Here is a 21,898-nt window from a genome sequence, read left to right as displayed (position 1 = left end):
TTGGTTTTATTAGTTTTCTTTCATGTGTCATCATTTTTCCTTGGTATAGATGTGTAAATATGGCTCATTATAAAGCATTAATTTTGTAAAGAATCTTTCACATTAAAATCTATAATTAAAAATGTGTTGAAGTCTGATGGCTTCTTTGGTTCATTCCCAGATGAAGTTCAGAGACAAATCACCAAGTTTCTCCTGAAGGAGTTGATCCACTCTCTCGCTCTGAGCTACAGTTAAGTAGTTCTTCCAGTCACCGATCTGACCTGTGATTGCAAACAGACTATAAATATTTATTCACACGGTTCTGCACAGGTTTCAACAGACAGTTACGTTACCTTTGCGCATAAAATCTTTCTGTATTCTCGATTTTGGCATAAACTCATAATTTGCTTTTGGATCATTCTTCATGTTCTTGAATGTAGATTTCTCTACAACTTTCTCAATGTCTGCTTCACTCAGGTTTTTACCCAAGAAGGTGCAGATCTTAGCTACGACCGTCTTCAGGTCCTAAGAGAGAAACTTCAATAAGGTCACAGGCTTCCAGGTTTCAAACAATCACTGACTAATCTAACCAATCAAACTATCTAACCAACATGAAATGTGCATGTCCTCAAACTATCTAACCAACAGGTAATTAGTCTTACCAAAACCATGTCCTCATAGGTCAGGTAGAGGATGTCGTACTGGTCTCTCACTGAATTCCACTCTCTAACATGGTCAAACCAGGAAGATCCTATCACTGTAAAATTAAATAATATTTTCTACAATTTCACTGAAAAAAAGTCTGACAAGCATTTATACGAAAAAACCAAAACTTCCACTCTGAGCTGATAAGTGATTGAAATAATCACACAATTATTTCAAGCATGTCAGTTCTGGTTTGGTCATCATCCTCCAGACTGAGATCTCACCGTGTCCCTTCAAATAGTCCTCAAGATAGTCCTCAAAGCTCTCAGGATTTTTCAAGAGCGTGCAGACGTGACTGAAGTGGTAATAAGAGACGATGTTGTCCTTTGGATTCCTCCTCACATAGATGATCTGACATGGAAACAAGTATCAGGACCAAGTATCAACTCCGCTGCAAACTCCATTAAGAAGTCTTCATTTTTACCTTGAGGAAACTAAATGTGGAAGGTCTCTTGTTGCAGTCCATCATGGTTTTGAGTTGTAAATTAGTTTGATTGTATCTCAATGTTATGGGGTGTCATGGGGTGATGGATCAAAGACAGTAAAGAGGTAAAATCTCTGTTCATGTTAGACGTCTAGGTTTCTGACCTTTGCCTTCGTGTCCTTCAGTCCTGGAGGCATGAGATCTGGTTTTAGATGAGTGGAAAAGAGTCGTGGCGATGGTCGGAGAGAATAATCTTCAAGACCCCATTGGATCTCCAGCCATGGCATCTGCAACCTGTTGTTAGCATATTCCTTCAGACCTCCATCTAACTCACAGATGGAGATGATGACCTGCTGAGAAAATATAGTTCCTGTGTGGCGACATGAGAGGAATCGAGGTTACATTAATTCTATGAGACAGTGAATCTGATGATGGCCAGAACAAAACCTTTCAGGCCAGTAACATGATGTCAAGAGTTTGTCTACTGACCTGACTTTGGATAAGTCACAAGGAACAAGTCAGAGTCTCGAACCTCCAAGTCCTGAATTGAATCAATGATCTCTGGAGTCGTGAATTTAATGGCATAGGTGAAGTCCTTATACCTGTAGAGGTAGCTGTTGATCTGCTCCACATTATTTCTGAAGAAAAACAAAAGAAGACAAGAATAACCTCCTAGGTGTCCACTCTGATCCACGGCCAGCTGGATGCTAACTATCCCTGCCTCGGGTCTGAACAAAGTCCAGTTTGTGTCTTATAGCTGGCCCCTATGTCCACATGTTCAGTTATTATCAATTTTCAATGCAGGATATTATTGAAGTGAGTACAAAGCTAGCTCTTTTGCCATAAATTAGACGCAGGCAAATAAATTTAAAGCCTTAATGTCAGATTGGAGAACACACAAACCTCAGAATTAAAAATAAAGTGCAAACAGAGCTTAATAACCCCATTTTTCTCGTAAATGAAAGACATCCCAGCCTAAAGAACTGAAGGCCTACACTTCAAGTAAAAAAATCATTAACATCTTCAGAAAGCATAAATAAAAACTGGCTCTTTCAAGGGAAAATGCAAACCGAACTTTCTTCATGAGAGAAAGGGGCATGAGAATGGCCTGCCAGTCATCTAAATCTTGGTTGGAATGGACTCAGTGCCATTCTCATGCAGACAAGTAGGTGTTCATTGGTGAGTCTAGAATAGTACTTTTTTTTTTTAACCTTTATTTATCCAGGTGAGTCCCATTGAGATTACAGATCTCTTTTGCAAGGGAGCCCTGGCCACATCCACGCTCACATTCACATCTTTCAGTGAAGTTTAGCAACTAAAGAATTCTGACCATGCAGCTTTTAATTGATCTCACTGAGGTGTGATGTCATGTGAAACAAAAAGGCATTCATATTCATCCTGTACTAATATTGGGAAAAAAGAGTGAAAACTGTGTTGCCATCTGACTCTTGCCCTGCTAAAAAGTTGCCATTTTCTTTTCGAATAGACAAGAACCGCTCCAGTGCTTTGCCTTTACTCAGCCACCTCACGTTGTGCAGTATATTTCTGGTTTTCAATCATATCTCAACAACAGTGTTTAAGCATTTCTTCACAACTGTCCCATCACTGCAAGATTTTTTATGTTGCCCAAAAATCCACAATGCCTTTAGTGAACATTCGTTTGCATTTTGTTCTGTTCTTTTGCCCTCAGATCGGACTTCAGGGGATAACTTTGCTCAAAAACTCTGTGCTTTGTTTCGTAGAGGCGCTTCACGTTATCATTTTTAATCAGTGCATGTGTTCAGAGCAAATGAGGCACGATAAACAAATTCCATCCACTCATTGTTAACCAGCGGTTTTCCTCAAACCTCCCTTCATTTGGAGCGATGCTGTCCTCACTGTCTCCCTTCCTCTGTGCTCCGCTGTAAAGGTAAACTTTCATTGGTAGCGGCACTTCCAGGTGCGCCGACAGAGAAGACAAACAAGCGATCTGATTGGCTGAACTGAGTGGTGCTACTCAGCAACTGGAGGAGCAGCTCCTGCCATTACAGCCACGACCGTCTGAAAACTACCCTACTGAATTTATCATGGAGTGGTCATGGGTCCAGACAGAACCATCACTCGGTCCAGATCCGGACCGCGGTCCACCTTTTGGTAACCCCTGGTCTAGTCTGAAGAGGAAAGTGTCTGTACAAAATTACATTATTACATCATTCCATTAATATTTAAAACACTTCCAGGCCCTATACTGTAGTATTAGTTTGTCTAACTTAAAAGGTTAGCAATTCATTTTCGACATACTTTTAAGGAGTAAAGAAAAACAGGTTGGAGATTTGACGGACAAAGAGGATCTTTGTGTCAGGAGTCAGATGTCTTCTAAATAAACTACAGGAAAAGTAAAATGTGGTTGTATTTTGCAATATTCTATCAAAGCTCAATTTTTAATTTGTGAGTAATGAATATTGTTCCTTACCTGCCCAGATCCATTGTGAGTTCGATGACACACTTCCTTCTGTCAGGGCCTTCAAAGGATGGAAGGTCAGGGCGAACAATCAACAATCTGACAGAGAGCAAAGGGCTGACCTGGAATATGAAGAGTAAGGCTGATTAGGGAGTGGCTGCACGAGTGTGAAGGGAAGGCAGGTTCAGGGAGTGAACTGATGGCTGATGGGACAGGATCCGGAATGACATGTTAGACAGAAAAAACAGAGAATTGGAAAGCTTAATTGTCCGGAGACATGACACCCTCACCCTGAATATCATCGCAGCTTAATCTTAACGCATTTTATATATTTGTGGTGTTTAGCTCCGTCCGTCGTTTCTTGTAAATATCAATGTATTATACTTTAATGATCCCATTAGGGAAATTGTTGGCCCACTCTAGCACACAGTTAAACACATGCATTTTTGAATTGTGTACATCTAACTCACAGATGGAGATGATGACCTGCTGAGAAAATATAGTTCCTGTGTGGAGACATGAAAGGAAATTATACCAGTGAATCTGATGATGGCCAGAACAAAACTTCTCAGGCCAATAACATGATTTCAAGAGTTTGTCTCACTGACCTGACTTTGGATAAGTAACAACGAACAAGTCAGAGTCTCGAACTTCAAAGTTCTGAATTGAATCAATGATCTCTGGAGTCGTGAAGTCAACGTAAGAGTTGAAATTCTTATACCTGTAGAGGTAGCTGTTGATCTGCTTCACTTTGTTTCTGAAGAAAAACAAGAGAAGACAAGAGAAGAGAAACCTCCCAGGTGTCCACTCTGATCCACAACCGGATGCTAACTATACCTGACTGTTTGAAACAGGATGTGTTGGTAATTTAATATTAAAATCATAGTCTTAAGACAGAAGTGTCTGTACAAAATTACATGATTACATCATCACATTAATATTTAAAACACTTTCAGGCCCTAGAGTTTTAGTTTGTCTGACTTTAACTGTTAGCAGTCAATTTTTTTACACATTTTTAATGAGTAAGAAAGTCAGACTCAAGATTTAGATGTTTTCCTGTCACAACAAACAGTGAACTAAAGGAAAAGTAAAATGTGGTTATATTTTACAAGATTCTATCAATTCTCTATTGTGAGTTCAACCACAAACTTCCTTCACTAGAATTTCACCACATCCTAGTGTTAAACATTATATCTATTGGTTAAGTTTAGCTCCGCCCCTTCTCGCCTCACATTCTTCCAGATACCCAAGACACCTCATCACTATTTTACTCATCATGTGGTTAGATTGAACAAATATCTACGTATGTACACTCCTCTTCTCCTCTGGACAAACGTTACACATGTATTGGAAAAATACAACTTATGGAAAATCTTTCACTGTTGGGCCATGTGATGTCGAAGCCTCTCATCCAGGAGTCTTCGACAGTCCTGAAGGTGGCTGGTCTTGTCCCAGCTTATTGACCCTGTGGGGTGTGGTCAGTGCTAATCACATTTCAACGACCGTAGTTGAAACCAGTCTGGCTCTATGGGGGTACCAGGGGGTGTCAAAGGGTGGTCGTTGAAAATGACCCACCTTTGTTCAGTCCAGTAGATTGATTTAAACAGTTTTTATAACCATGACATGGATAACTGAGAACCTGCACAGATGTTTCATCTGCTTTCTGAGAAGGGGGATGTATGACTGTTTTAACCCCCCCGCCCCCCATCTCTGCCCAGGGTCTGTTTTAACCGCTACCGTTTGTCTAGCTATAAATATGAATCCTCTGTAACCACCTTCGCTCTCTCCTCCAGCTTTGCTGCTTGTTTGACCTGAGCCTCAAAGGTTTGATAATGAAACTTTTGACAGACTAGACAACTTCTTTATTCGAACCAAACTTTAAATAAAGAACTCGGTGTCAGAAGTGGGATTCCTGGATGGTCGCTAGAGTCGTGACGAACAGTGAAGGCCACCAGACCTACAAAGATCTGCCTCTGAACCCGATCGACTTCACGGAGTGAGGACTGTTTGCAGCCGACTCTGGTCGCCACGTTGGGTCGCGATAAAAGAAAAAGGCCTCCTGCAGCTTAACGGTAAGAACTACAGGTAATCATTTTGTTTGTGTCTAATTCCAACTAGGAACCGATGTCTATGTCTTCAGGAGCACAAGTAGGTCAGGGATTATTATATTAAGTGAATATAATTTCTCATAAGTAAAGTGAACAGGGTTCACGCCATAGGAGGTTGCATAACCCGGGGTATTCTGATTAGTGTATGAATACTTGGCTGAGGCGCCACACGTTGGACGGTTGCATAGCCCGGGGTGTTTTGCTTACACCTGGCCGAGTCAACGCACATCCCTTGGGTTTACTGACGGGGCCACTAGAGTTGTCCAGTTGGTTTACAGGTTAACCGGAGATGGAATCTTCGGAGAGCAAAATGACGGGCCTTGATGATACGGTCGTCTGGACATCGCCAGTAATTGTCGACATGCAAAGAAAATATGGTGAGGGAAGTGTTGTCTGTCTCCAACACTTGGTGTCTAAGCATGGCTTTCCCAAAACGGTGCCGGATGGACCACACCTTAATGGCACTGGACAATATGACTATCATTATATGCATAATTCTTGGTATAGATTTTCTGCATATCAAGCTAAAATGCATAGTCGTATCAATTGTTATGTGTGTTCATGGTTTCCCATTTCAGTCTCTCGGTGCCGCCTGCCTTCCCCTTCTGTGACGTGTTTATTCACTGATGTTCGACGGCAACTTTTCTTTTTCTTTGTTTATTGAGTGATCACATTCAAGTGTGATCAAATGGGGGTAGTGTAGTGGAAAAATACAACTTATGGTAAATCTTTGATTGTTAGGTCATGCGATGATAAATTTTTGAGAATAAGATCATATGACGGATGTAGCACATGAGTGTTATGACCGGTTTGTGTCTGGGGCGTCTCGCTCTAACTGTTTGTGTTTTATCTGCCACCGCTTGTCAAGCTATAAATACGAACCCTTGTGACCAACTTCGCTCTCTTCTCACAATCAGCTTTGCTGCTTGTCTGACCTGAGCCTCAAAGCTTTGATAGTAAAACTTTTAAAAGACAAGTTCATGAACTTCTTTAATTGATCTAAACTTTAATATTTGCCAACACAACCTTACATAAACCTGCCACACAAACATTTATCCATACTTTTGCCCAATCTAAATGACGATAGTACTTAAGAAATACTTCACTGTAGCCCAGTGTTAAAGAGTTGATGAGCCTTCTCAGGAAAGTGTGATAGTTGATCTTGCACCTGATTGGTTTCACTTTCTCTCCTCTACCCCATGTATAAATAGTCCTTCTCTGCTGATTCTTGTTATTTCCCGTACCCCAGCCAGGTTTTCAGCTTTTCGGGTTTGATTCATCCTTGAGAAGGTTTTGTTCCTGATTGTCCTGATTTTTCTTTTGTACTGGCTTTGGAGAAACATGGAAAAAGTTGGTAACTGTTTGTTCAGATACAAAAACTACAACTTTCACATCACATTGACAACTCCAGAGTACATCGATTCACTGCAGAGCTTTGAATTTCGAGATAGTGACATAATCCTTGTCACTCATCCAAAGTCAGGTCAGTGACAAACATTTATGGATTCACATTTATTCCAGACATACTTTATTCAGATGGGATGGTAATTATTTACCTGATGCTTCCATACAGGAACTATATGGACTCAGCAGATCATCATCTCCATCTGTGAGTTAGGTGGAGGTCTGAATGCATACCCAAACAACTATGAGCAGATGCCGTGGTTGGAGTACCCAGAGGATCGGGAGCCTTATTCCCTCCGACCATCTCCAAGACTCTTCACCTCTCATCTGATTCCAGATCTCATGCCTCCAGGACTGAAGGACAAGAAGGCAAAGGTCAGTGTGTTGGAACTTACGTCCTGCCATAAAAATAAAAGTATGAATGAGATCGTGAGAACGTTTAAAGGTTACAGACATCAGGTGCTGAATATACCTAACCCGTTGTACAACTCTTTCATCTCAAATGATTGAGGAACATACAGTATTTTACTACACACATATTTAAATACTATTATAATCAAAAATAACCTGAAAATGCAGAGGCACACTAAAAGAATACTTCTCTACCTCTACACTACCGTCATGAGGGACTAATCACTAAGTTTTGTACTGCTCCACATCTTCAATTAAAACAGCTTAAAAAAGAAGGAAGTGAGATGTACATTTTACATATAGTTCATTTCTGTAACAGTGGTACTGGTTGTTCTGGACCACAGGCTGACTGCTGTTTGTTTCCATATCAGATTATCTATGTGATGAGGAATCCAAAGGACATTGTGGTCTCTTATTACCACTTCAGTCACGTCTATGATAGACTTGATACTCCTGAGAGTTTTGAGCAATTCTTTGAGGATTTCTTGAAGGGAAACGGTGAGAATCATCAGATCTTTACGTCTACCTCTGCAGTGTTACATCAGTGGTAATTATTTAAAAGAAATCAGCAGTTGGTTTGATGACATGTTTCATCAAGTGGTTTATATTTATAGATAGATAGATAGATAGATAGATAGATAGATAGATAGATAGATAGATAGATAGATAGATAGATAGATAGATAGATAGATAGATAGATAGATAGATAGATAGATAGATAGATATACAGTATATAGAGGTAGATAGGGATAGATTTGATTGATTTTTAAAATCATGTTTATTCATAAAGTCGATATTACAAGATAGTCACATTGACACAAAATCCAAGAGAGATTCACGTAAACAGGAACTCACGCTTCAAACAACATTATGTGAAATGCATAAGCAAAATATACGTGAATTATCCACACACTGATTGAACACAAGTTCCTCACTTAACATGAAACATAAGACACCTTTGACACACCATAGGTTTGTAAAAGTGTCTAAATCAGGGGTGTCAAACTCATTTTCACTGAGGGCCACATTAGGATAATGGCTGTCCTCAAAGGGCCAGATGTAACTAATAAATGTAACTAAATGTAACTCAATGTATTGTAAATTAATGTAACTACTCCTTAACTACTACTACTACTACTACTACTACTACTTAACTACTCATTAAATAACTGAATTTATTACTTATTCAAGTCACAAACATTACAGTTACACAGAAAAAATATGTTTGTTTGTTTCTCTGCTATAACATAAATCCTTTTAACTTGTCAGGTTATTAAACTCATAGAACTCCATCAATCAAGGATCGAACTGTCCAATGAATAAAGAAAAATAACATCAAACAAAAGTTAGGACACAAATGTAGTTTTGGTCAAAACACACTTTTGTCCTGTTTATTTTTAGACACTCTGACCTTTTATGCTCTTGCGGACTACATAAAATGATGTGGCGGGCCACATTTGTGTGTGACACATGTGGTCTAAATCATTCATAGCTCTGAAATAGTTGGAATCGATTCTGATCCTTGCTTGACACATTCTTCTTAAAATGGTTTCTGCACTGCAGTCAGACGAACTTTCCACCTTTTTCCTCCTGCTTAGATAAATTGCCATCTTTGCTTGGCCCAGAAGAAAGTTTAGAATCTGTCAAATCTGGTCTCCCAGATACACAAGGTATTTAACCTTTTCCATTGGAGTCTTTTCCAGAGTCTGATCTTGTCCAGCCCACCTCCCACCATAAGAGCCTTGCTCTTCGCCCAGTTGACTTGGAAGAGATCCCATTGAAAAGCTGTACAATGCATTCCAAAAAGATTACATCATGCTAGTCTTTGATTGCAACAACAATATCATCAGCATATGCAGACATCTTAAAACTACAAGAAGAACCAGGAAAATTAAAACCAGAGAGACCTGCTCTCAGCTGGTTTAAAAAAGGCTCTTCTGCCAGAGAGTAGAGCATCCCTGAGAGGGGGCAGTCCTGTCTCACGCCCCTTTGGACCCTAGATGGAGCATTCAAGTCCACCGTTAATCTTAAATACACTCTCAGTGCCTCCATACAGGGTTTGAATCTTGGCAATAAAGTTAGAGCTGAAACCGAAACCTTGTAGAGTGTGCCACAAGTACGCGTGCTTAACTCTACCAAAAGCCTTTTCTTGGTCTATAGAAATAAGATTATGTCTTGTGTCCAATGAACTTGAGAGGTTCAAAACGTTACAAATTAAATGTACATTATCCGTGATTAGCCTGCCCGGTACACCTCCTAAGTCTGGTTAACATGAACAGCCTGCTCCACTACTTTTCTTAGGCTGTTGGCCAAGACCTTGGAGAGGAGCTTGTAATTGTATAGTCTGTGCCGAGGAGGCCGACAGTTCCTGATGTCTTGCAAGTTTCCTTTTTTTGGCAGGAGAACTCAATGGGCAGGCCATCTAGGCCTGGAGACTTAACAGGTTTCACCCCCTGCAGGGCTTCAGACAGCTCTTGCAGGGTGATGTCAGCATCTAGGTCGCGGTTTTGTTCCGCCAACACCTTCGGCAGACCAGATAGAAAGGATGATAATATTTCAGGTGTCTCAAAGTATTCAGAGTGAAACAAATCCTCATAGAAACCTGCAACGTAACGGATTTCTGTACTGTCCTCCAGAACCATACCCTCGGTGGACTGGAGAGAGTGAATGAGCTTCCCCTGCCCATTTTTTCCTCATCAACCCACAGAAGAGCATCCATCAAAGCGACGTTATTAAACTTTCTGTGTACAATGGCGCCCCTCACAGGCAAGCTCAGCAGCTCAGCCAAAGCACTTTTTGGTCCTTGAGGGCCGTAATTTGCCTTCTGTCCCCTGTGGACTCTGCTAATGTCTGCAGTTCGGCCACTTGACTCTCGAGATCTCTGATAGATCTGACCAAGTCACCTGAGGCATTTTGAGTGTGCTGTAGACATAGATTTTTGATCAGGCTTTTGCCTTTTCTGCCCACCATTGCTGCAGAGAGCTAAAGTTACCTTTTTGTTTATTAAAATCATCCCAAATAGAAATAAAGGCAGTTTTAAAACATCCAGAGAGAGATGGAGAGAGATATATAGAGAGAGATAAAGAGAGAAATAGGCAGATAGCTATTAGGAATTTATATGCAAATATGAAGTACTTGATAAAATATTGTATCAATTCATATTTTTTTAAAAAGTCAGAATAGTGAAAATATTTTCAAACAGAATTTAAATAAAAATACAGTATCTCTATCTTCATGGAAAAAACGTCATTATTCACTCATCAATGCTAATGGAATATTTAATTCAAAAACAACAGAGAAGACATTGACTTAAAAAAAGCTGTGAATAATGACCGAACTGTTTTTGAAAACATGATTCCATCTTGCAGTGGGACCGTATCTCTGGTTTGACCATATAAGAATGTGGAAATCAAAGGCAGACCAGTACAACATCCTCTATCTGACCTATGAGGAAATGATTAGGGTAAGACTATCATTTGAAACAATATGAAAAATAAATACTCCACAACACCCTGGTGACACATCTGGGGTGTACCCTGCCTTTCCTGTAGTCAGCTGGTATAGGCTCCAGCAGACCAGTGTCTCACAAAGCACAAAAACCGCCTGAAGACGACTGTCTCGTCTTCAAGAGGATGAATGAATGAAAAATAATTAAAATAACTCAATCCATAATCTACATCAGTGTTGGATCAGTTTATTCTTTAAAGTGTTGTTTTGTCTTGTAGGACCTGAAGGCAGCAGTTATTAAGATCTGCACCTTCTTGGGTAAAAACCTGAGTGAAGCAGATGTTGAGAAAGTTGTAGAGAAATCTACATTCAAGAACATGAAGGAGGATCCAAAAGCAAACTACAAGTTTATGAAAACAGTGGAGGGAGATTTTATTCGCAAAGGTAATGTAACATAACTAATAACTTTGCGAGCATGTAAACAAACATCAGAAGTATTTATTTTTTCATTACAGGTCAGATCGGTGACTGGAAGAACTACTTAACTGTAGCTCAGAGTGAAAGAGTTGATCGACTCCTTCAGGAGAAACTTGGTGATTTGTCTCTGAAGTTCATCTGGGAATGAACCTCCTCGCCCTGACAGTCACGACCACCGTATCATTCTACATGCACTTATTACATTATAACGTAGATACTGTTAATATACCACACAAAGTCTGCTTAAAGATTCTCGAATAAACTCAGTTGTCCAATCTGTTGTCTTCAGTGAACATCACAAGAAATAAATCATGTCTTTACGTGTCATGAAGGTTTATAGAGCCATAACCTACTACAGCAAATATGAACGAAGGGTATTAGGAATGAAATCCCCTGAATTTTCCCTCCTATAACCCAATAAAGATGAGACAGCATCAGGAAAAGATTTGGAAACGTGTTTCTGAGTCAACAATTCCATAGATGAAGAGGTTCATTGGTACAAAGGGATTGGCTCTGAATGGGGCTTCATTACAGTGTGCCCTCGGTCTTTGCGGTCAACGTGTTATTCCACACTCATCAAAACATGTCTTTGTGTCTTTGTGGACCTTGTTTTGCAGTCTGGGATTCAGTCTTCCGTGTTTTTATCTCCCCCTAGTGGAGATACCTGGTTTGTTGTTTCTACGTTCCCTCTGGCAGACAATATTGTGTTTAGCAGTTTTTTCACATTACCAGGTAGGAGAGACCCATTTTTAATGATATGACATTGATAAAGCGGATTATTTTGGTTTGGATTGGATTGATTGGATGGGTGAGAACAGCCTTAGCAAGGATGTAGCATTTTGGTGAGTTAGCTATCAGACTGTGAATACAAGGTGAGATTTTGGACAGAAATTGAAAGTCAGGAGTTACGATGATATTCACATGGAAGCTGTATCTGAAAAACTCCTGCCTGAATTGTTTCATCTCTTGGAAAAGATTCTTATGTCTTCTGTTTCTGTTAACACATGGTTAGAAATTAACAGCGTAATGAAACCGCTAATAAGTAGTAATGCAAAACAGATACTACTAAAATATTCCATACACAAAAACTCAAAGCAACAGTCAAAACCCAATGGAAAAACAGACATGTGTTTTTAATATCCCAAGACATTGCTGCCATCTTTTGGAATGTTGGTAGAACAACATCCTAGGCTGCATCTCAGATTAAAGTTAAACTAATTTTCCAAAAAAAAAACTTCCAAACTTTGTGAAGTAGTGAAATCCTCAGGATTTTAATTCACAAATGCAAATATGTTTGAAGGTTTCTCAACCAATCTTAGACTGGGAACTAACCAAGACCGTCAAAGCCTGGTAAACGTAGAGCTGAACGTAATTTCCACTCATGTCAGGACCTGTAGGTTCTTACGGGAATTAATTTTAAAAAAAGAACTGTAATGTTAAAAGAATTACAGTCCTTTTAAATTACGTTCTATAATAATGAAAAACAAAAGAGTCCACTCTCTGCTCAGAAGGGGGCTTCAAATGAGTTTTGGAACTGATTCAAGGATAAGGTTGGGCTTTGGGTTGGGTTAGCATTATAGTAAGTTGCTGGAATAACACCCAACGTATTAAAATGGCTGACATATGACATCTATTTCCCTAAAACAAAGGTTGAAGAAACCTGCGGGTTTAATGTCAAACCCTGGAAGCTTTCACCTTTTGTACCAGTGCAGCAGTGATGAAACGTCACCAACAGTAACGTTTCATCACTTCTGGTCTCTCCCGTGACGTCAGTGAACTCTGATGTTTCCACTTCCTCATCTCAGTAATACGAACAACAGTCCAAAATAACGTTGAAAACAGGAACAGTTCTGAAGGTAGCAAAGGTAATAAAGTTCTTAGTCTCTAACTTACGTGTCCGGATCAAACGCTGTAGACGAGAAACGTCACAAGCTTCTTCAACAACAAACATGGGGACAGTGGAGGTCGTTCTGATGATGTGAAGCTACAAAGAGACAAACGCTAAATAAAAACTACTGAATCATCACTGTGGGACTCATAAAGTTCTATCTCAACGACATCTAAGACCATGTACAAACGTGTAACCAACCAGTGTGTACAAACTGCCATTATGTAACGTGAAAATCAGAGTTTAGAGTTAAGCTCTAAGACGTGGAGCAGATTAGCAACCATCTCTGTATGAAAACTTTTAGGAAACATTTAAAAAAGGATTTACAGGCTCAGAAGTCATCGATTCAAATTAGAGACTGTGATGTCTTCTTTGTTACTGAAGGTACGTCAGTTTCATTATCAGATCTATGTAAGTGAATAGCATGTAAACCCTTTGACCATTAGCTGACCCTTAGGTTTATTGCCCAGGTTTCTCAAAGTCATCATTATCTCAATCTTTTTGTCCTCTAGTTTTAGAAGGACTTTAGGTGAACCTCTTGGACATCATTTATTTTCCAGACACACACTTTGTCATTTAGTTGAACTGTAGAGGAATTCCTTGAACATTCCTTCACAAGATACAATAAACACTTGCTAAATAAGCTCACCTTTCTGGCCTTTGAAGGTGTAGCTTATAGACCTTGAGGTTATTGTGCATTCACCACCTGTTTCCGAGACCACTCATCTGAATCTGCCAGTAATTGCATTCCTGCAAAGGAGTCATGTGATGCCACGCCTGTGTTGAAGAGTACATAAACCACTGTCTTGAGATGTGAACTTGTCCTTCTCATACCACATGCATTGATGTTTGTTATTGGAGAACGACCAGAGCTCTGTTAAGTAAAGTACCACAAACTTAAACCATCATCTCAAGAGTCATCTGTCTATCCTGATTATCAAACGAACACGCTGGGGAACCAGTTGGAAGGAATCCACTTCATTACCTACCCAAAGTCAGGTGTGTAAAAAAAACTTGTGTAACCCTTCATTCACATTCACAGGTTTGTTACTGTAAACACACTAACCAAAAAAACCAAAGTTTCATTTTAATCTCAATGCATTTGGTTCCAACATCTCTGGTACAACAAGGTAAGTGCATTCAATAAGCTTTGACTCTCTTGTATAGCTGGCCTTAATACTGGTACAGAGATGATACAGCATCTAACATGTACCACCTAATCTGTGCCAGCAATAATTTGAAATAATCACCACATCACAAAGGTGATCATTTTTAAATCACAGCACTGCTGGGAGAGATTACTTTGAACAGTTTTTTTTAAATTACTTTGACCTCAGCTACTTGGTTTCTATCTCTCAGGGAATGCTGTCCCAACAGACCAGACTGCTGAGTCTAGTCCTGAGGAGTCGTCTCTCCTCTGTTGATCCATACGCTTGTGGAGCAGTTTTTTGGTCTCCCCGATGTACAAGTCAAATACATTCCTCCCTGACTGAACAGGATTAGACGTTTTCAAGTTCTAATTACCTGCATTCGTTGGGCATCTGCCCTGCTTCCTCTCAGGTCAATATCAGCAGGGAATTCCTAATTTAGACCGAGCCGTGCCTTGAATCCTACCAACAAAGGTAGTGCACCAATCATGACTCCTATTACTGACTAGGTATATTTCGAGGGCTAGGATGGAGGCCTTCTGGGCATATATGTAAATGGACTAGACTATGAGTACCCATTTAGAGCTTGTTGATAAGCACACAGAGAAATCCTATTTTTTTATGTCATGGACAACTGGCTATTTGAAATACAGTTTTGATATTTTTTTAATGTTATCGCAGGGAAATTTATTCACCACTGCATTGTAAGTCATTCACATTAGTTAGCAAAAGATTAATCAATATAATCACACTTAGTCTAATTTCTAAAATAACTTGTTCCTTTCTTTAATTCTAATTGTAATTGCTGCTTTAAGGGGGATATAGATATATTTTTTTAGCAATAGATCAGGAGGGTCGTTTCAGACTCAGCAGAGGCAAAGTCCAAAAAGGAAAATGACGGGCAATAAATCCTTCATTTGTATCCTGGGACTCTGCGTTCTCATCCAATGGTGTTCTAGAGCAGTCCCTCACACCTAAGCGGGTCGTCAAGCCGCTCAGTGCCACAAGTTGACTGTAATCAGTTGTTTCGTTATCTGAGACAAAACTAAAGTCCTTCTTTTCGTCATCACTTGTGAGCTGATAGAGAGATAGTCAAATATATACATATACAGTACTTTATTATTCCCGAGGGGAATTCCATATAACGTCTGCTCATATACATTTACATACCAAAACTATAATAAATAGATATTGTAAATAGATATGCCAATAGATGTGCTTTGCTCACCTTGTGGGTCAGTGTTGTATAACTGTTTTGTGTGTTTATGTATTTATTGTGAGTAGATGATATACGAAATGTCCCTCAATAAAATATCCACCTATCTATCTAAATACAAACAACAATTCAAACAATAACAATAGACAAAATAAACACAAAAAACACCCAACATAAAGACTTGCACTTTAGAGACATGCATGAGAAGTAAAAGAAAAGCAGCAGAAGTAGAGAGCATTTAAAGCAGAAAGTACAGTAAACTGTAGACTGAAGGCACACATGGTGGGGAAGTCACATCCATCATAGAAAGGATCATTTGACACATCAACCCAAGACCCTCACAGCGCATTGTTGTTCTAACCAAGGGTAACATCAGAAAAGAGTAGAAGTGTTCTGTTGAGTTAATCCTTCTTGGTTTGGGGAAAAACATCCACTTGGGGTGAAGGTTCTACTTCGTCCATTTGGTAGCGTGGTCCAACGTGACAGTCTGGAAGTCCTGGAAAGTCTAGTTTTTCTGATAGTTTCAGACCTTTAATTTTTGTTACTACTTTGTCTTTGCGCTGGCCTTGGTTGATCAGACCATTGGCGACATGCAGTAAAATAATATTTGCTTAGGTGATCCATTTCCATTTCATGGAATAACCCAGGTCATAATGACCGTTACCTCATATAAAGTGGCCACATTGACATTTATTCAAACTTCTACCCAATCGCCCTGTTTATAGCACTCTCAACATTATTACATCTTTACTCAACATATCTTTAATTTTTCCATTGATTTGTGATTTTATCTATATTTTTGATGTTTGTATAGTTCTCTTCCATCCACATTCCCAACAGTACAGGTCTCATAAGTAGTTATTGCTAGGCTTTCAACTGACTTGTCAAATGCCCAGATCAGGTGGCCGCGTGTCTTAGAGCGTTCCTGATGTGTGCTCCTTGACCTTTCCTTCAATTCTGGTGAGGATGTTTCAGGCCCTGTATTTCTGGGTTCTGGTGACCCCTAACTTACGCTACAGTGGGTGATGGGAATCAAAAAGACGGTCTTGGTGTGAATGGGTTTTATGCACCCCTCAATGAGATTCCCATCTATTTCAAGGTGTTCTGTGCATTCCAAGAAGGGTAGGATGTTGTCCGTAACATCTTCACGGGTGCATGGTCTTTAAGAAATTTTCCCCTCACTGTTCTCACTTCTTCTATGTTTGTATTGTAGGTGAAGAGCAATGTAACATCATAGGAGAACATGGTTTCACACAGATCCATTCTTTGCTTTGTATATAAATTCCAGGGAGTAGCTTGATTCCAATATATTTAAAATCTGGACACAGCCTAAGACAGAAGCTGGTCCACCCAAAAGACAAAACACCACAAACAGATCAAAGAAGTGATCAATGCTGTCCAGTCCATGGAGGAATGCATTGACTTGAACATTGGGGAGACTGAACAACTACAACACAAGCGTATGGATCAACACAGGAGAGACACCTCCTCAGGACTAGACTCAACAAGCTCAGTTCCATCTTTTTTTTTTCTTGATTTACTTCTACCTGGATAACTGAGATCATACACAGAGACATCAGTTGTAATTCTTACTTTATTTTCCATTACAGGTCAGATCGATGACTGGAAGAACTACTTTACTGTAGCCCAGAGTGAAAGAGTTGGTGAACTTTTTCAGGAGATACTCTGGGTTTTGTCTTTGAACTTGGTCTGGAATAGACAAAGAAGCCACGCCCACCATAAAATTTACACACACGCATTCAGGCAGTAGCTGTTCGTATGTTAAATGAATAAATTAATCATACTTTATAACACTTTGTGACACAAGTTTGGATGTTCATATGAGGAAACTAAAGTAACTGAATCAAAAATGTGAAACCACAAGGGTAAAATTAAAATATCACTGAATATAATTCATAAGAAGAAGAAGAAGGCATACTTTATTGATCCCCTGGGGGAAATTACATTTGTCTGGTAAGATGTCTGGTAATTCTACAAAAATTGACATCTGACTGGATTCATATTCAAACAGTTCTTGCAACGAAGACTTTAAGTTAAAGTTATTCACGCCAAGTCCCATCGAACATTTTCTGTTTTATTTTGCGCTCAACTTTCACTCTATTTTCAAACCCTTGCCCCCCCTGGAGTGACGTTCACCAGCAGTGTGCAGCTCACTCCTCCACCTCATGTATAAATAGTCCTTCTCTCCCTTTATCTTCCAGCTGATTCTCGTTCTTTCCTGTACCCCAGCCAGGTTTTCACCTTTTCAGGTTTAATTCAAGCTTGAGAAAGTTTTGTTCCTGATTGTCCGTTTTTCTTTTGTACTTTGAATTTCCTCCCTGAGAGTGCCTTTTTAAATTGATCTCTGATCTTTTTAAATATTTGGATTAAACTTACTACTGTCTAAGAGTTGTGCAATTTACCGGTTTTGTGAGAGAGGTCATTAAGTACACTTATCTTTTACAGCTATTTTGACAGTTTTCTCATCATCATGTGGAAAAACCACGAAAAACTTGATAACTATCGAGTCAGATACAAAAATTTCAACTTTGAAATCGCATTGACAACTCCAGAGCACATCGATTCACTGGAGACCTTTGAAATTCGAGATAGTGACATAATCCTTGTCACTCATCCAAAGTCAGGTCAGGACAAATATTTATGGATTCACATTTATTGCAGACGGTATGGAATTTACTGACATGGCATGGTGTGTAAATATTTACCTGACGCTTCCATACAGGAAGTATATGGTCTCAGCAGATCATCATCTCCATCTGTGAGTTAGATGGAGGTCTGAATGCATACCCAAACAACTATGAGCAGATGCCGTGGTTGGAGTACCCAGAGGATCTGGAGCCTTATTCCCTCCGACCATCTCCAAGACTCTTCTCCTCTCATCTGATTCCAGAGCTCATGCCTCCAGGACTGAAGGACAAGAAGGCAAAGGTCAGTGTGTTGGAACTTAAATTCAGTCAGTAAATAAAAGTATGAATGAGATCATGAGAACGTATAAATGTTATAGACATCAGGTGCTGAACATCCTAACCACAAAAATTGCACAACTATCTCAAAGGCCTGAGGGACATACTATTTTACTTCACACATACTTAAATACTATTATTATTCAAATTAACACATAAATGCAGAGTCAAACCAAAAGAATGCTTACCTTCCTACGACAGGAAAAAATCATTAGACTACCATCATGAGTGAAATCTGGCCCAATCACAACTGGCAATCTTATACTGCTCCACAGCTCCAAATAAAAACAGAATAGAAAAAAAGAAATGAGGTGTACATTTTAAATAGCATTGTGCATTTCTGTAACAGTGATACTGGTTGTTCTGGACCACAGGCTGACTGTTGTTTGTTTACATGTCAGATTATACATGTGATGAGGAATCCAAAGGACATTGTCGTCTCTTATTACCACTACTGTCATGTCTATCCAGGATTTAAGACTCCAGAGAGTTTTGAGCAATTCTTTGAGGATTTCTTGAAGGGAAACGGTGAGAACCATCAGATCTACAACATCTACTTCTGCAGTGTTGTTACATCAGTGGTAAAGTATTTAAAAGTTATCAGCAGTTGGTCTGATGAAATGATTTATCAAGTGGCTTATGTTTATGGATGGATAGAGACAGACAGACAGACAGACAGACAGACAGACAGACAGACAGACAGACAGACAGACAGACAGACAGACAGACAGACAGACAGACAGACAGACAGACAGACAGACAGACAGACAGACAGACAGACAGACAGAGTTATGTTCACAACAATAGCAGTGTGTCTAAAAACGTGAGTAAACCTCAAAATTCTTCAAAAAATTTTTATTTTAATGCACACAAATGCATTGGGGAAGGTGCAGATCTTCACATTCTATTTTAAAGCAAGTGGAAAAAGTCATTGAATATGATAATATTTTACAGAAAGTCAACAAACATGATGTAGATAGACAGACAAAAAAGACAGACATACAGAGATGAATTGGAAACAATTCATAAATTACATTTTTTTTAAAAATGTCGGAATTGTGTAAATATTTGTTTTAAATGAAAATATCACTGTCTTCATTTAAAAAACGTCATTATCTACTCATCAATACTTATGGAAAATTTAATTCAGAGGCAACAGAGAAGATGTTAGCTTAAAAAATAGGTGTGAAGAGTGACTGAACTGTTTTTGAAAACATGACTCCATCTGGGTCCTGCCCGGAGTTTCTTCCTCAATGAGGGAGTTTCTCCCCACTGCTGTCTCTTATGCTTATTCCGGGGTTCTATTAGGTTTCTCTGTCTGTTAAAGCGCTTTGAGATGTATGATGTGATTAAGTGCTACATAAATTAAAGTTGATTGATTGATTGATCTTGCAGTGGGACCATGTCTCTGGTTTGACCACATTAGAAAGTGGATATCAAAGGCAGACCAGTACAACATCCTCTATCTGACCTATGAGGACATGGTTATGGTAAGACTATCAATTGAAACCGTATGAAAACTAATACTCCACAACGCCGTGTCACTATTACAGCTGACCTATCCGACTACAGGTGGGATAGGCTCCAGCAGACCAATGACCCACAAAGCAGAAAAAGCGGCTGAAGACTATTGTCCTGTCTTCAACAAGATGCATGAATGAAAAATAATTAAAATAACTTGATCCATAATCTACATCAATGTTTCATTAGTTTACTCTTTAAAGTATTGTTTTGTCTTGTAGGACTTGAAGGCAGCAGTTATTAAGATCTGCAACTTCTTAGGTAAAAACCTGAGTGAAGCAGACGTTGAGAAGGTTGTAGAAAAATCTACATTCAAGAACATGAAGAAGGATCCAAAAGCAAACTACAAGTTTATGACAAAAGAAGAGGGAGACCATCTCCGTAAAGGTAATGTAACATAACTAATATCTATGCTAGCATGTAGACCAACATCATTTATTTATTTTTTCATTACAGGTCAGATCGGTGACTGGAAGAACTACTTAACTGTAGCTCAGAGTGAAAGAATTGATCAACACCTTCAGGAGAAACTCGGTGATTTGTCTCTGAAGTTCATCTGGGAATGAACCACCCTGACCTGCACTTATTACTTTACAATGTAGACACTAACTTTTAATACACCACACAAGGTCTGCCTCAAACCGCTCAAATAATGATGAATAAACTCAGCTGTTCAAACTGTTGTCTTCAGTGAATGTCACAAGAAATAGATCATGTCTTTACCTGTCATGATGGTTTAAAGAGCCATGTTGTACAACGGCCATAATGGACGAAGGGTATTAAGAATGAAATCCGCAGAATTTTCCCTCCTATCACCCAATAAAGTTGAGACAGGGTCAGCAGCAGATTGGGAAACGTGTTGCTAAGTGGATGATTCCACAGATGTTCATTGGTACAAAGGGATTGGCTCTGAATGGGGCTTCATTATATTGCTTTAATTATTTAGTTATTCACAAGCAAAAGTTGAGCATGTTTCCAGTAGCTTAAGAACAACGTACCCTAGTCAGGAATTTTCACCATCCACGACAGGGATGCTTGATACGTCGATCACGATCAACTGGTAGTTCTACTGGTAGAGGGAAAGCAGTTCAGATTGATAGTATGACATTAAAACAATAGATGTTTGCCTCCTTCCCTCACAGACATTTATAACACCCGCCTCACCCGCAAAGCCATCAGCATTGCAGGTGACCCCCCCCCCCTTACAGCCTTTTCAGCCTGCTGCCATCAGGTAGGAGACTGCAGAGTCTGGGGCCAGAACCAGCAGGTTCAAGGACAGTTTCTTTCACCAGGCGGTCAGGAGGCTCAACTCCCTCCCTGCTCTGCCCCCTGCCATAGCCCTGAACTCTACCCTCACACTGCCCTGCCCCCCCCAGCACCTGACTACCTATCTCTCTCTCCCCCCGTCAACTCAGGGACTGCACACACGTCACTTCCCCTACGGGATTAGAGTGTATAGAGATGTTACCCATCCCTTGTGTTTCGTCTTATACTTCGTGCTGTACTGTCTGATGTACTGCCTGTGTTGTACTGTCTGATGTACTGCCTGTGTTGTACTGCTTGTTACACTGCCTGTGTTGTACTGCCTGTTGTACTGCCTGTGTTGTACTGCTTGTTACACTGCCTGTGTTGTACTGCCTGTGTTGTACTGCCTGTGTTATACTACCTGTGTTGTACTGCCTGTGTTGTACTGCCTGTGTTGTACTGCCTGTGTTGTACTGCCTGTGTTGTACTGCCTGTGTTGTA

The 21,898-nt window shown here is 39.7% G+C and overlaps 2 protein-coding genes across 4 annotated transcripts in view; one reads left to right on the top strand and one right to left on the bottom strand.

The window, feature by feature from the left end:
• Window positions 1-21,898, bottom strand: part of LOC137609806 (amine sulfotransferase-like) — a 28,497-nt gene continuing 6,599 nt past the window's right edge. The window contains exons 2-13 of one of the 2 annotated variants that reach the window (XM_068337108.1): window positions 18,820-18,906; window positions 18,374-18,575; window positions 13,933-14,060; window positions 13,289-13,379; window positions 7,295-7,414; window positions 3,561-3,609; window positions 1,598-1,746; window positions 1,273-1,478; window positions 909-1,035; window positions 642-736; window positions 333-504; window positions 1-260 (exon numbers count right to left, since the gene is read on the bottom strand). In XM_068337108.1, the coding sequence (XP_068193209.1) occupies window positions 151-260; window positions 333-504; window positions 642-736; window positions 909-1,035; window positions 1,273-1,478; window positions 1,598-1,746; window positions 3,561-3,609; window positions 7,295-7,364 (978 nt within the window). In that variant the 5' untranslated portion in view covers window positions 7,365-7,414; window positions 13,289-13,379; window positions 13,933-14,060; window positions 18,374-18,575; window positions 18,820-18,906 and the 3' untranslated portion in view covers window positions 1-150. Of the gene's footprint in view, window positions 261-332; window positions 505-641; window positions 737-908; window positions 1,036-1,272; window positions 1,479-1,597; window positions 1,747-3,560; window positions 3,671-7,212; window positions 7,415-13,288; window positions 13,380-13,932; window positions 14,061-18,373; window positions 18,576-18,819; window positions 18,907-21,898 lie in introns of those variants that run through there. The other variant, XM_068337110.1, reaches the window with a different exon arrangement.
• LOC137609809 (amine sulfotransferase-like) lies at window positions 17,887-21,161 on the top strand. Of its 2 annotated transcripts, XM_068337113.1 has the most exons (6): window positions 17,887-18,292; window positions 18,391-18,596; window positions 19,033-19,159; window positions 20,027-20,121; window positions 20,374-20,539; window positions 20,609-21,161. In XM_068337113.1, the coding sequence occupies exons 1-6, from the start codon at window positions 18,139-18,141 to the stop codon at window positions 20,716-20,718; spliced, it is 858 nt and encodes a 285-aa protein (XP_068193214.1). In that variant the 5' UTR covers window positions 17,887-18,138; the 3' UTR covers window positions 20,719-21,161. The 2 variants fall into 2 exon arrangements, 1 of the variants encoding a protein (XP_068193214.1); XR_011038380.1 differs by lacking the exons at window positions 17,887-18,292; window positions 20,609-21,161 and having other exon boundaries at window positions 18,457-18,596; window positions 19,103-19,159; window positions 20,204-20,516.

The sequence above is a fragment of the Antennarius striatus genome, chromosome 16 (genome assembly GCF_040054535.1).
Source record: "Antennarius striatus isolate MH-2024 chromosome 16, ASM4005453v1, whole genome shotgun sequence".
NCBI classification, from domain to species: domain Eukaryota; kingdom Metazoa; phylum Chordata; class Actinopteri; order Lophiiformes; family Antennariidae; genus Antennarius; species Antennarius striatus.
The sequence above is the reverse complement of the archived record's forward strand: the minus strand, read 5'-3'. Positions and strand labels throughout refer to the sequence as shown.

Coding starts and splice junctions, on each gene's coding strand:
- LOC137609809 (XM_068337113.1), top strand. CDS start 18,139: ATGTGGAAAAACCACGAAAAACTTGATAACTATCGAGTCAGATACAAA. Junction 18,293..18,390: donor TGTCACTCATCCAAAGTCAG/GTCAGGACAAAT, acceptor GCTTCCATACAG/GAAGTATATGGTCTCAGCAG. Junction 19,160..20,026: donor GGATTTCTTGAAGGGAAACG/GTGAGAACCATC, acceptor TTGATCTTGCAG/TGGGACCATGTCTCTGGTTT.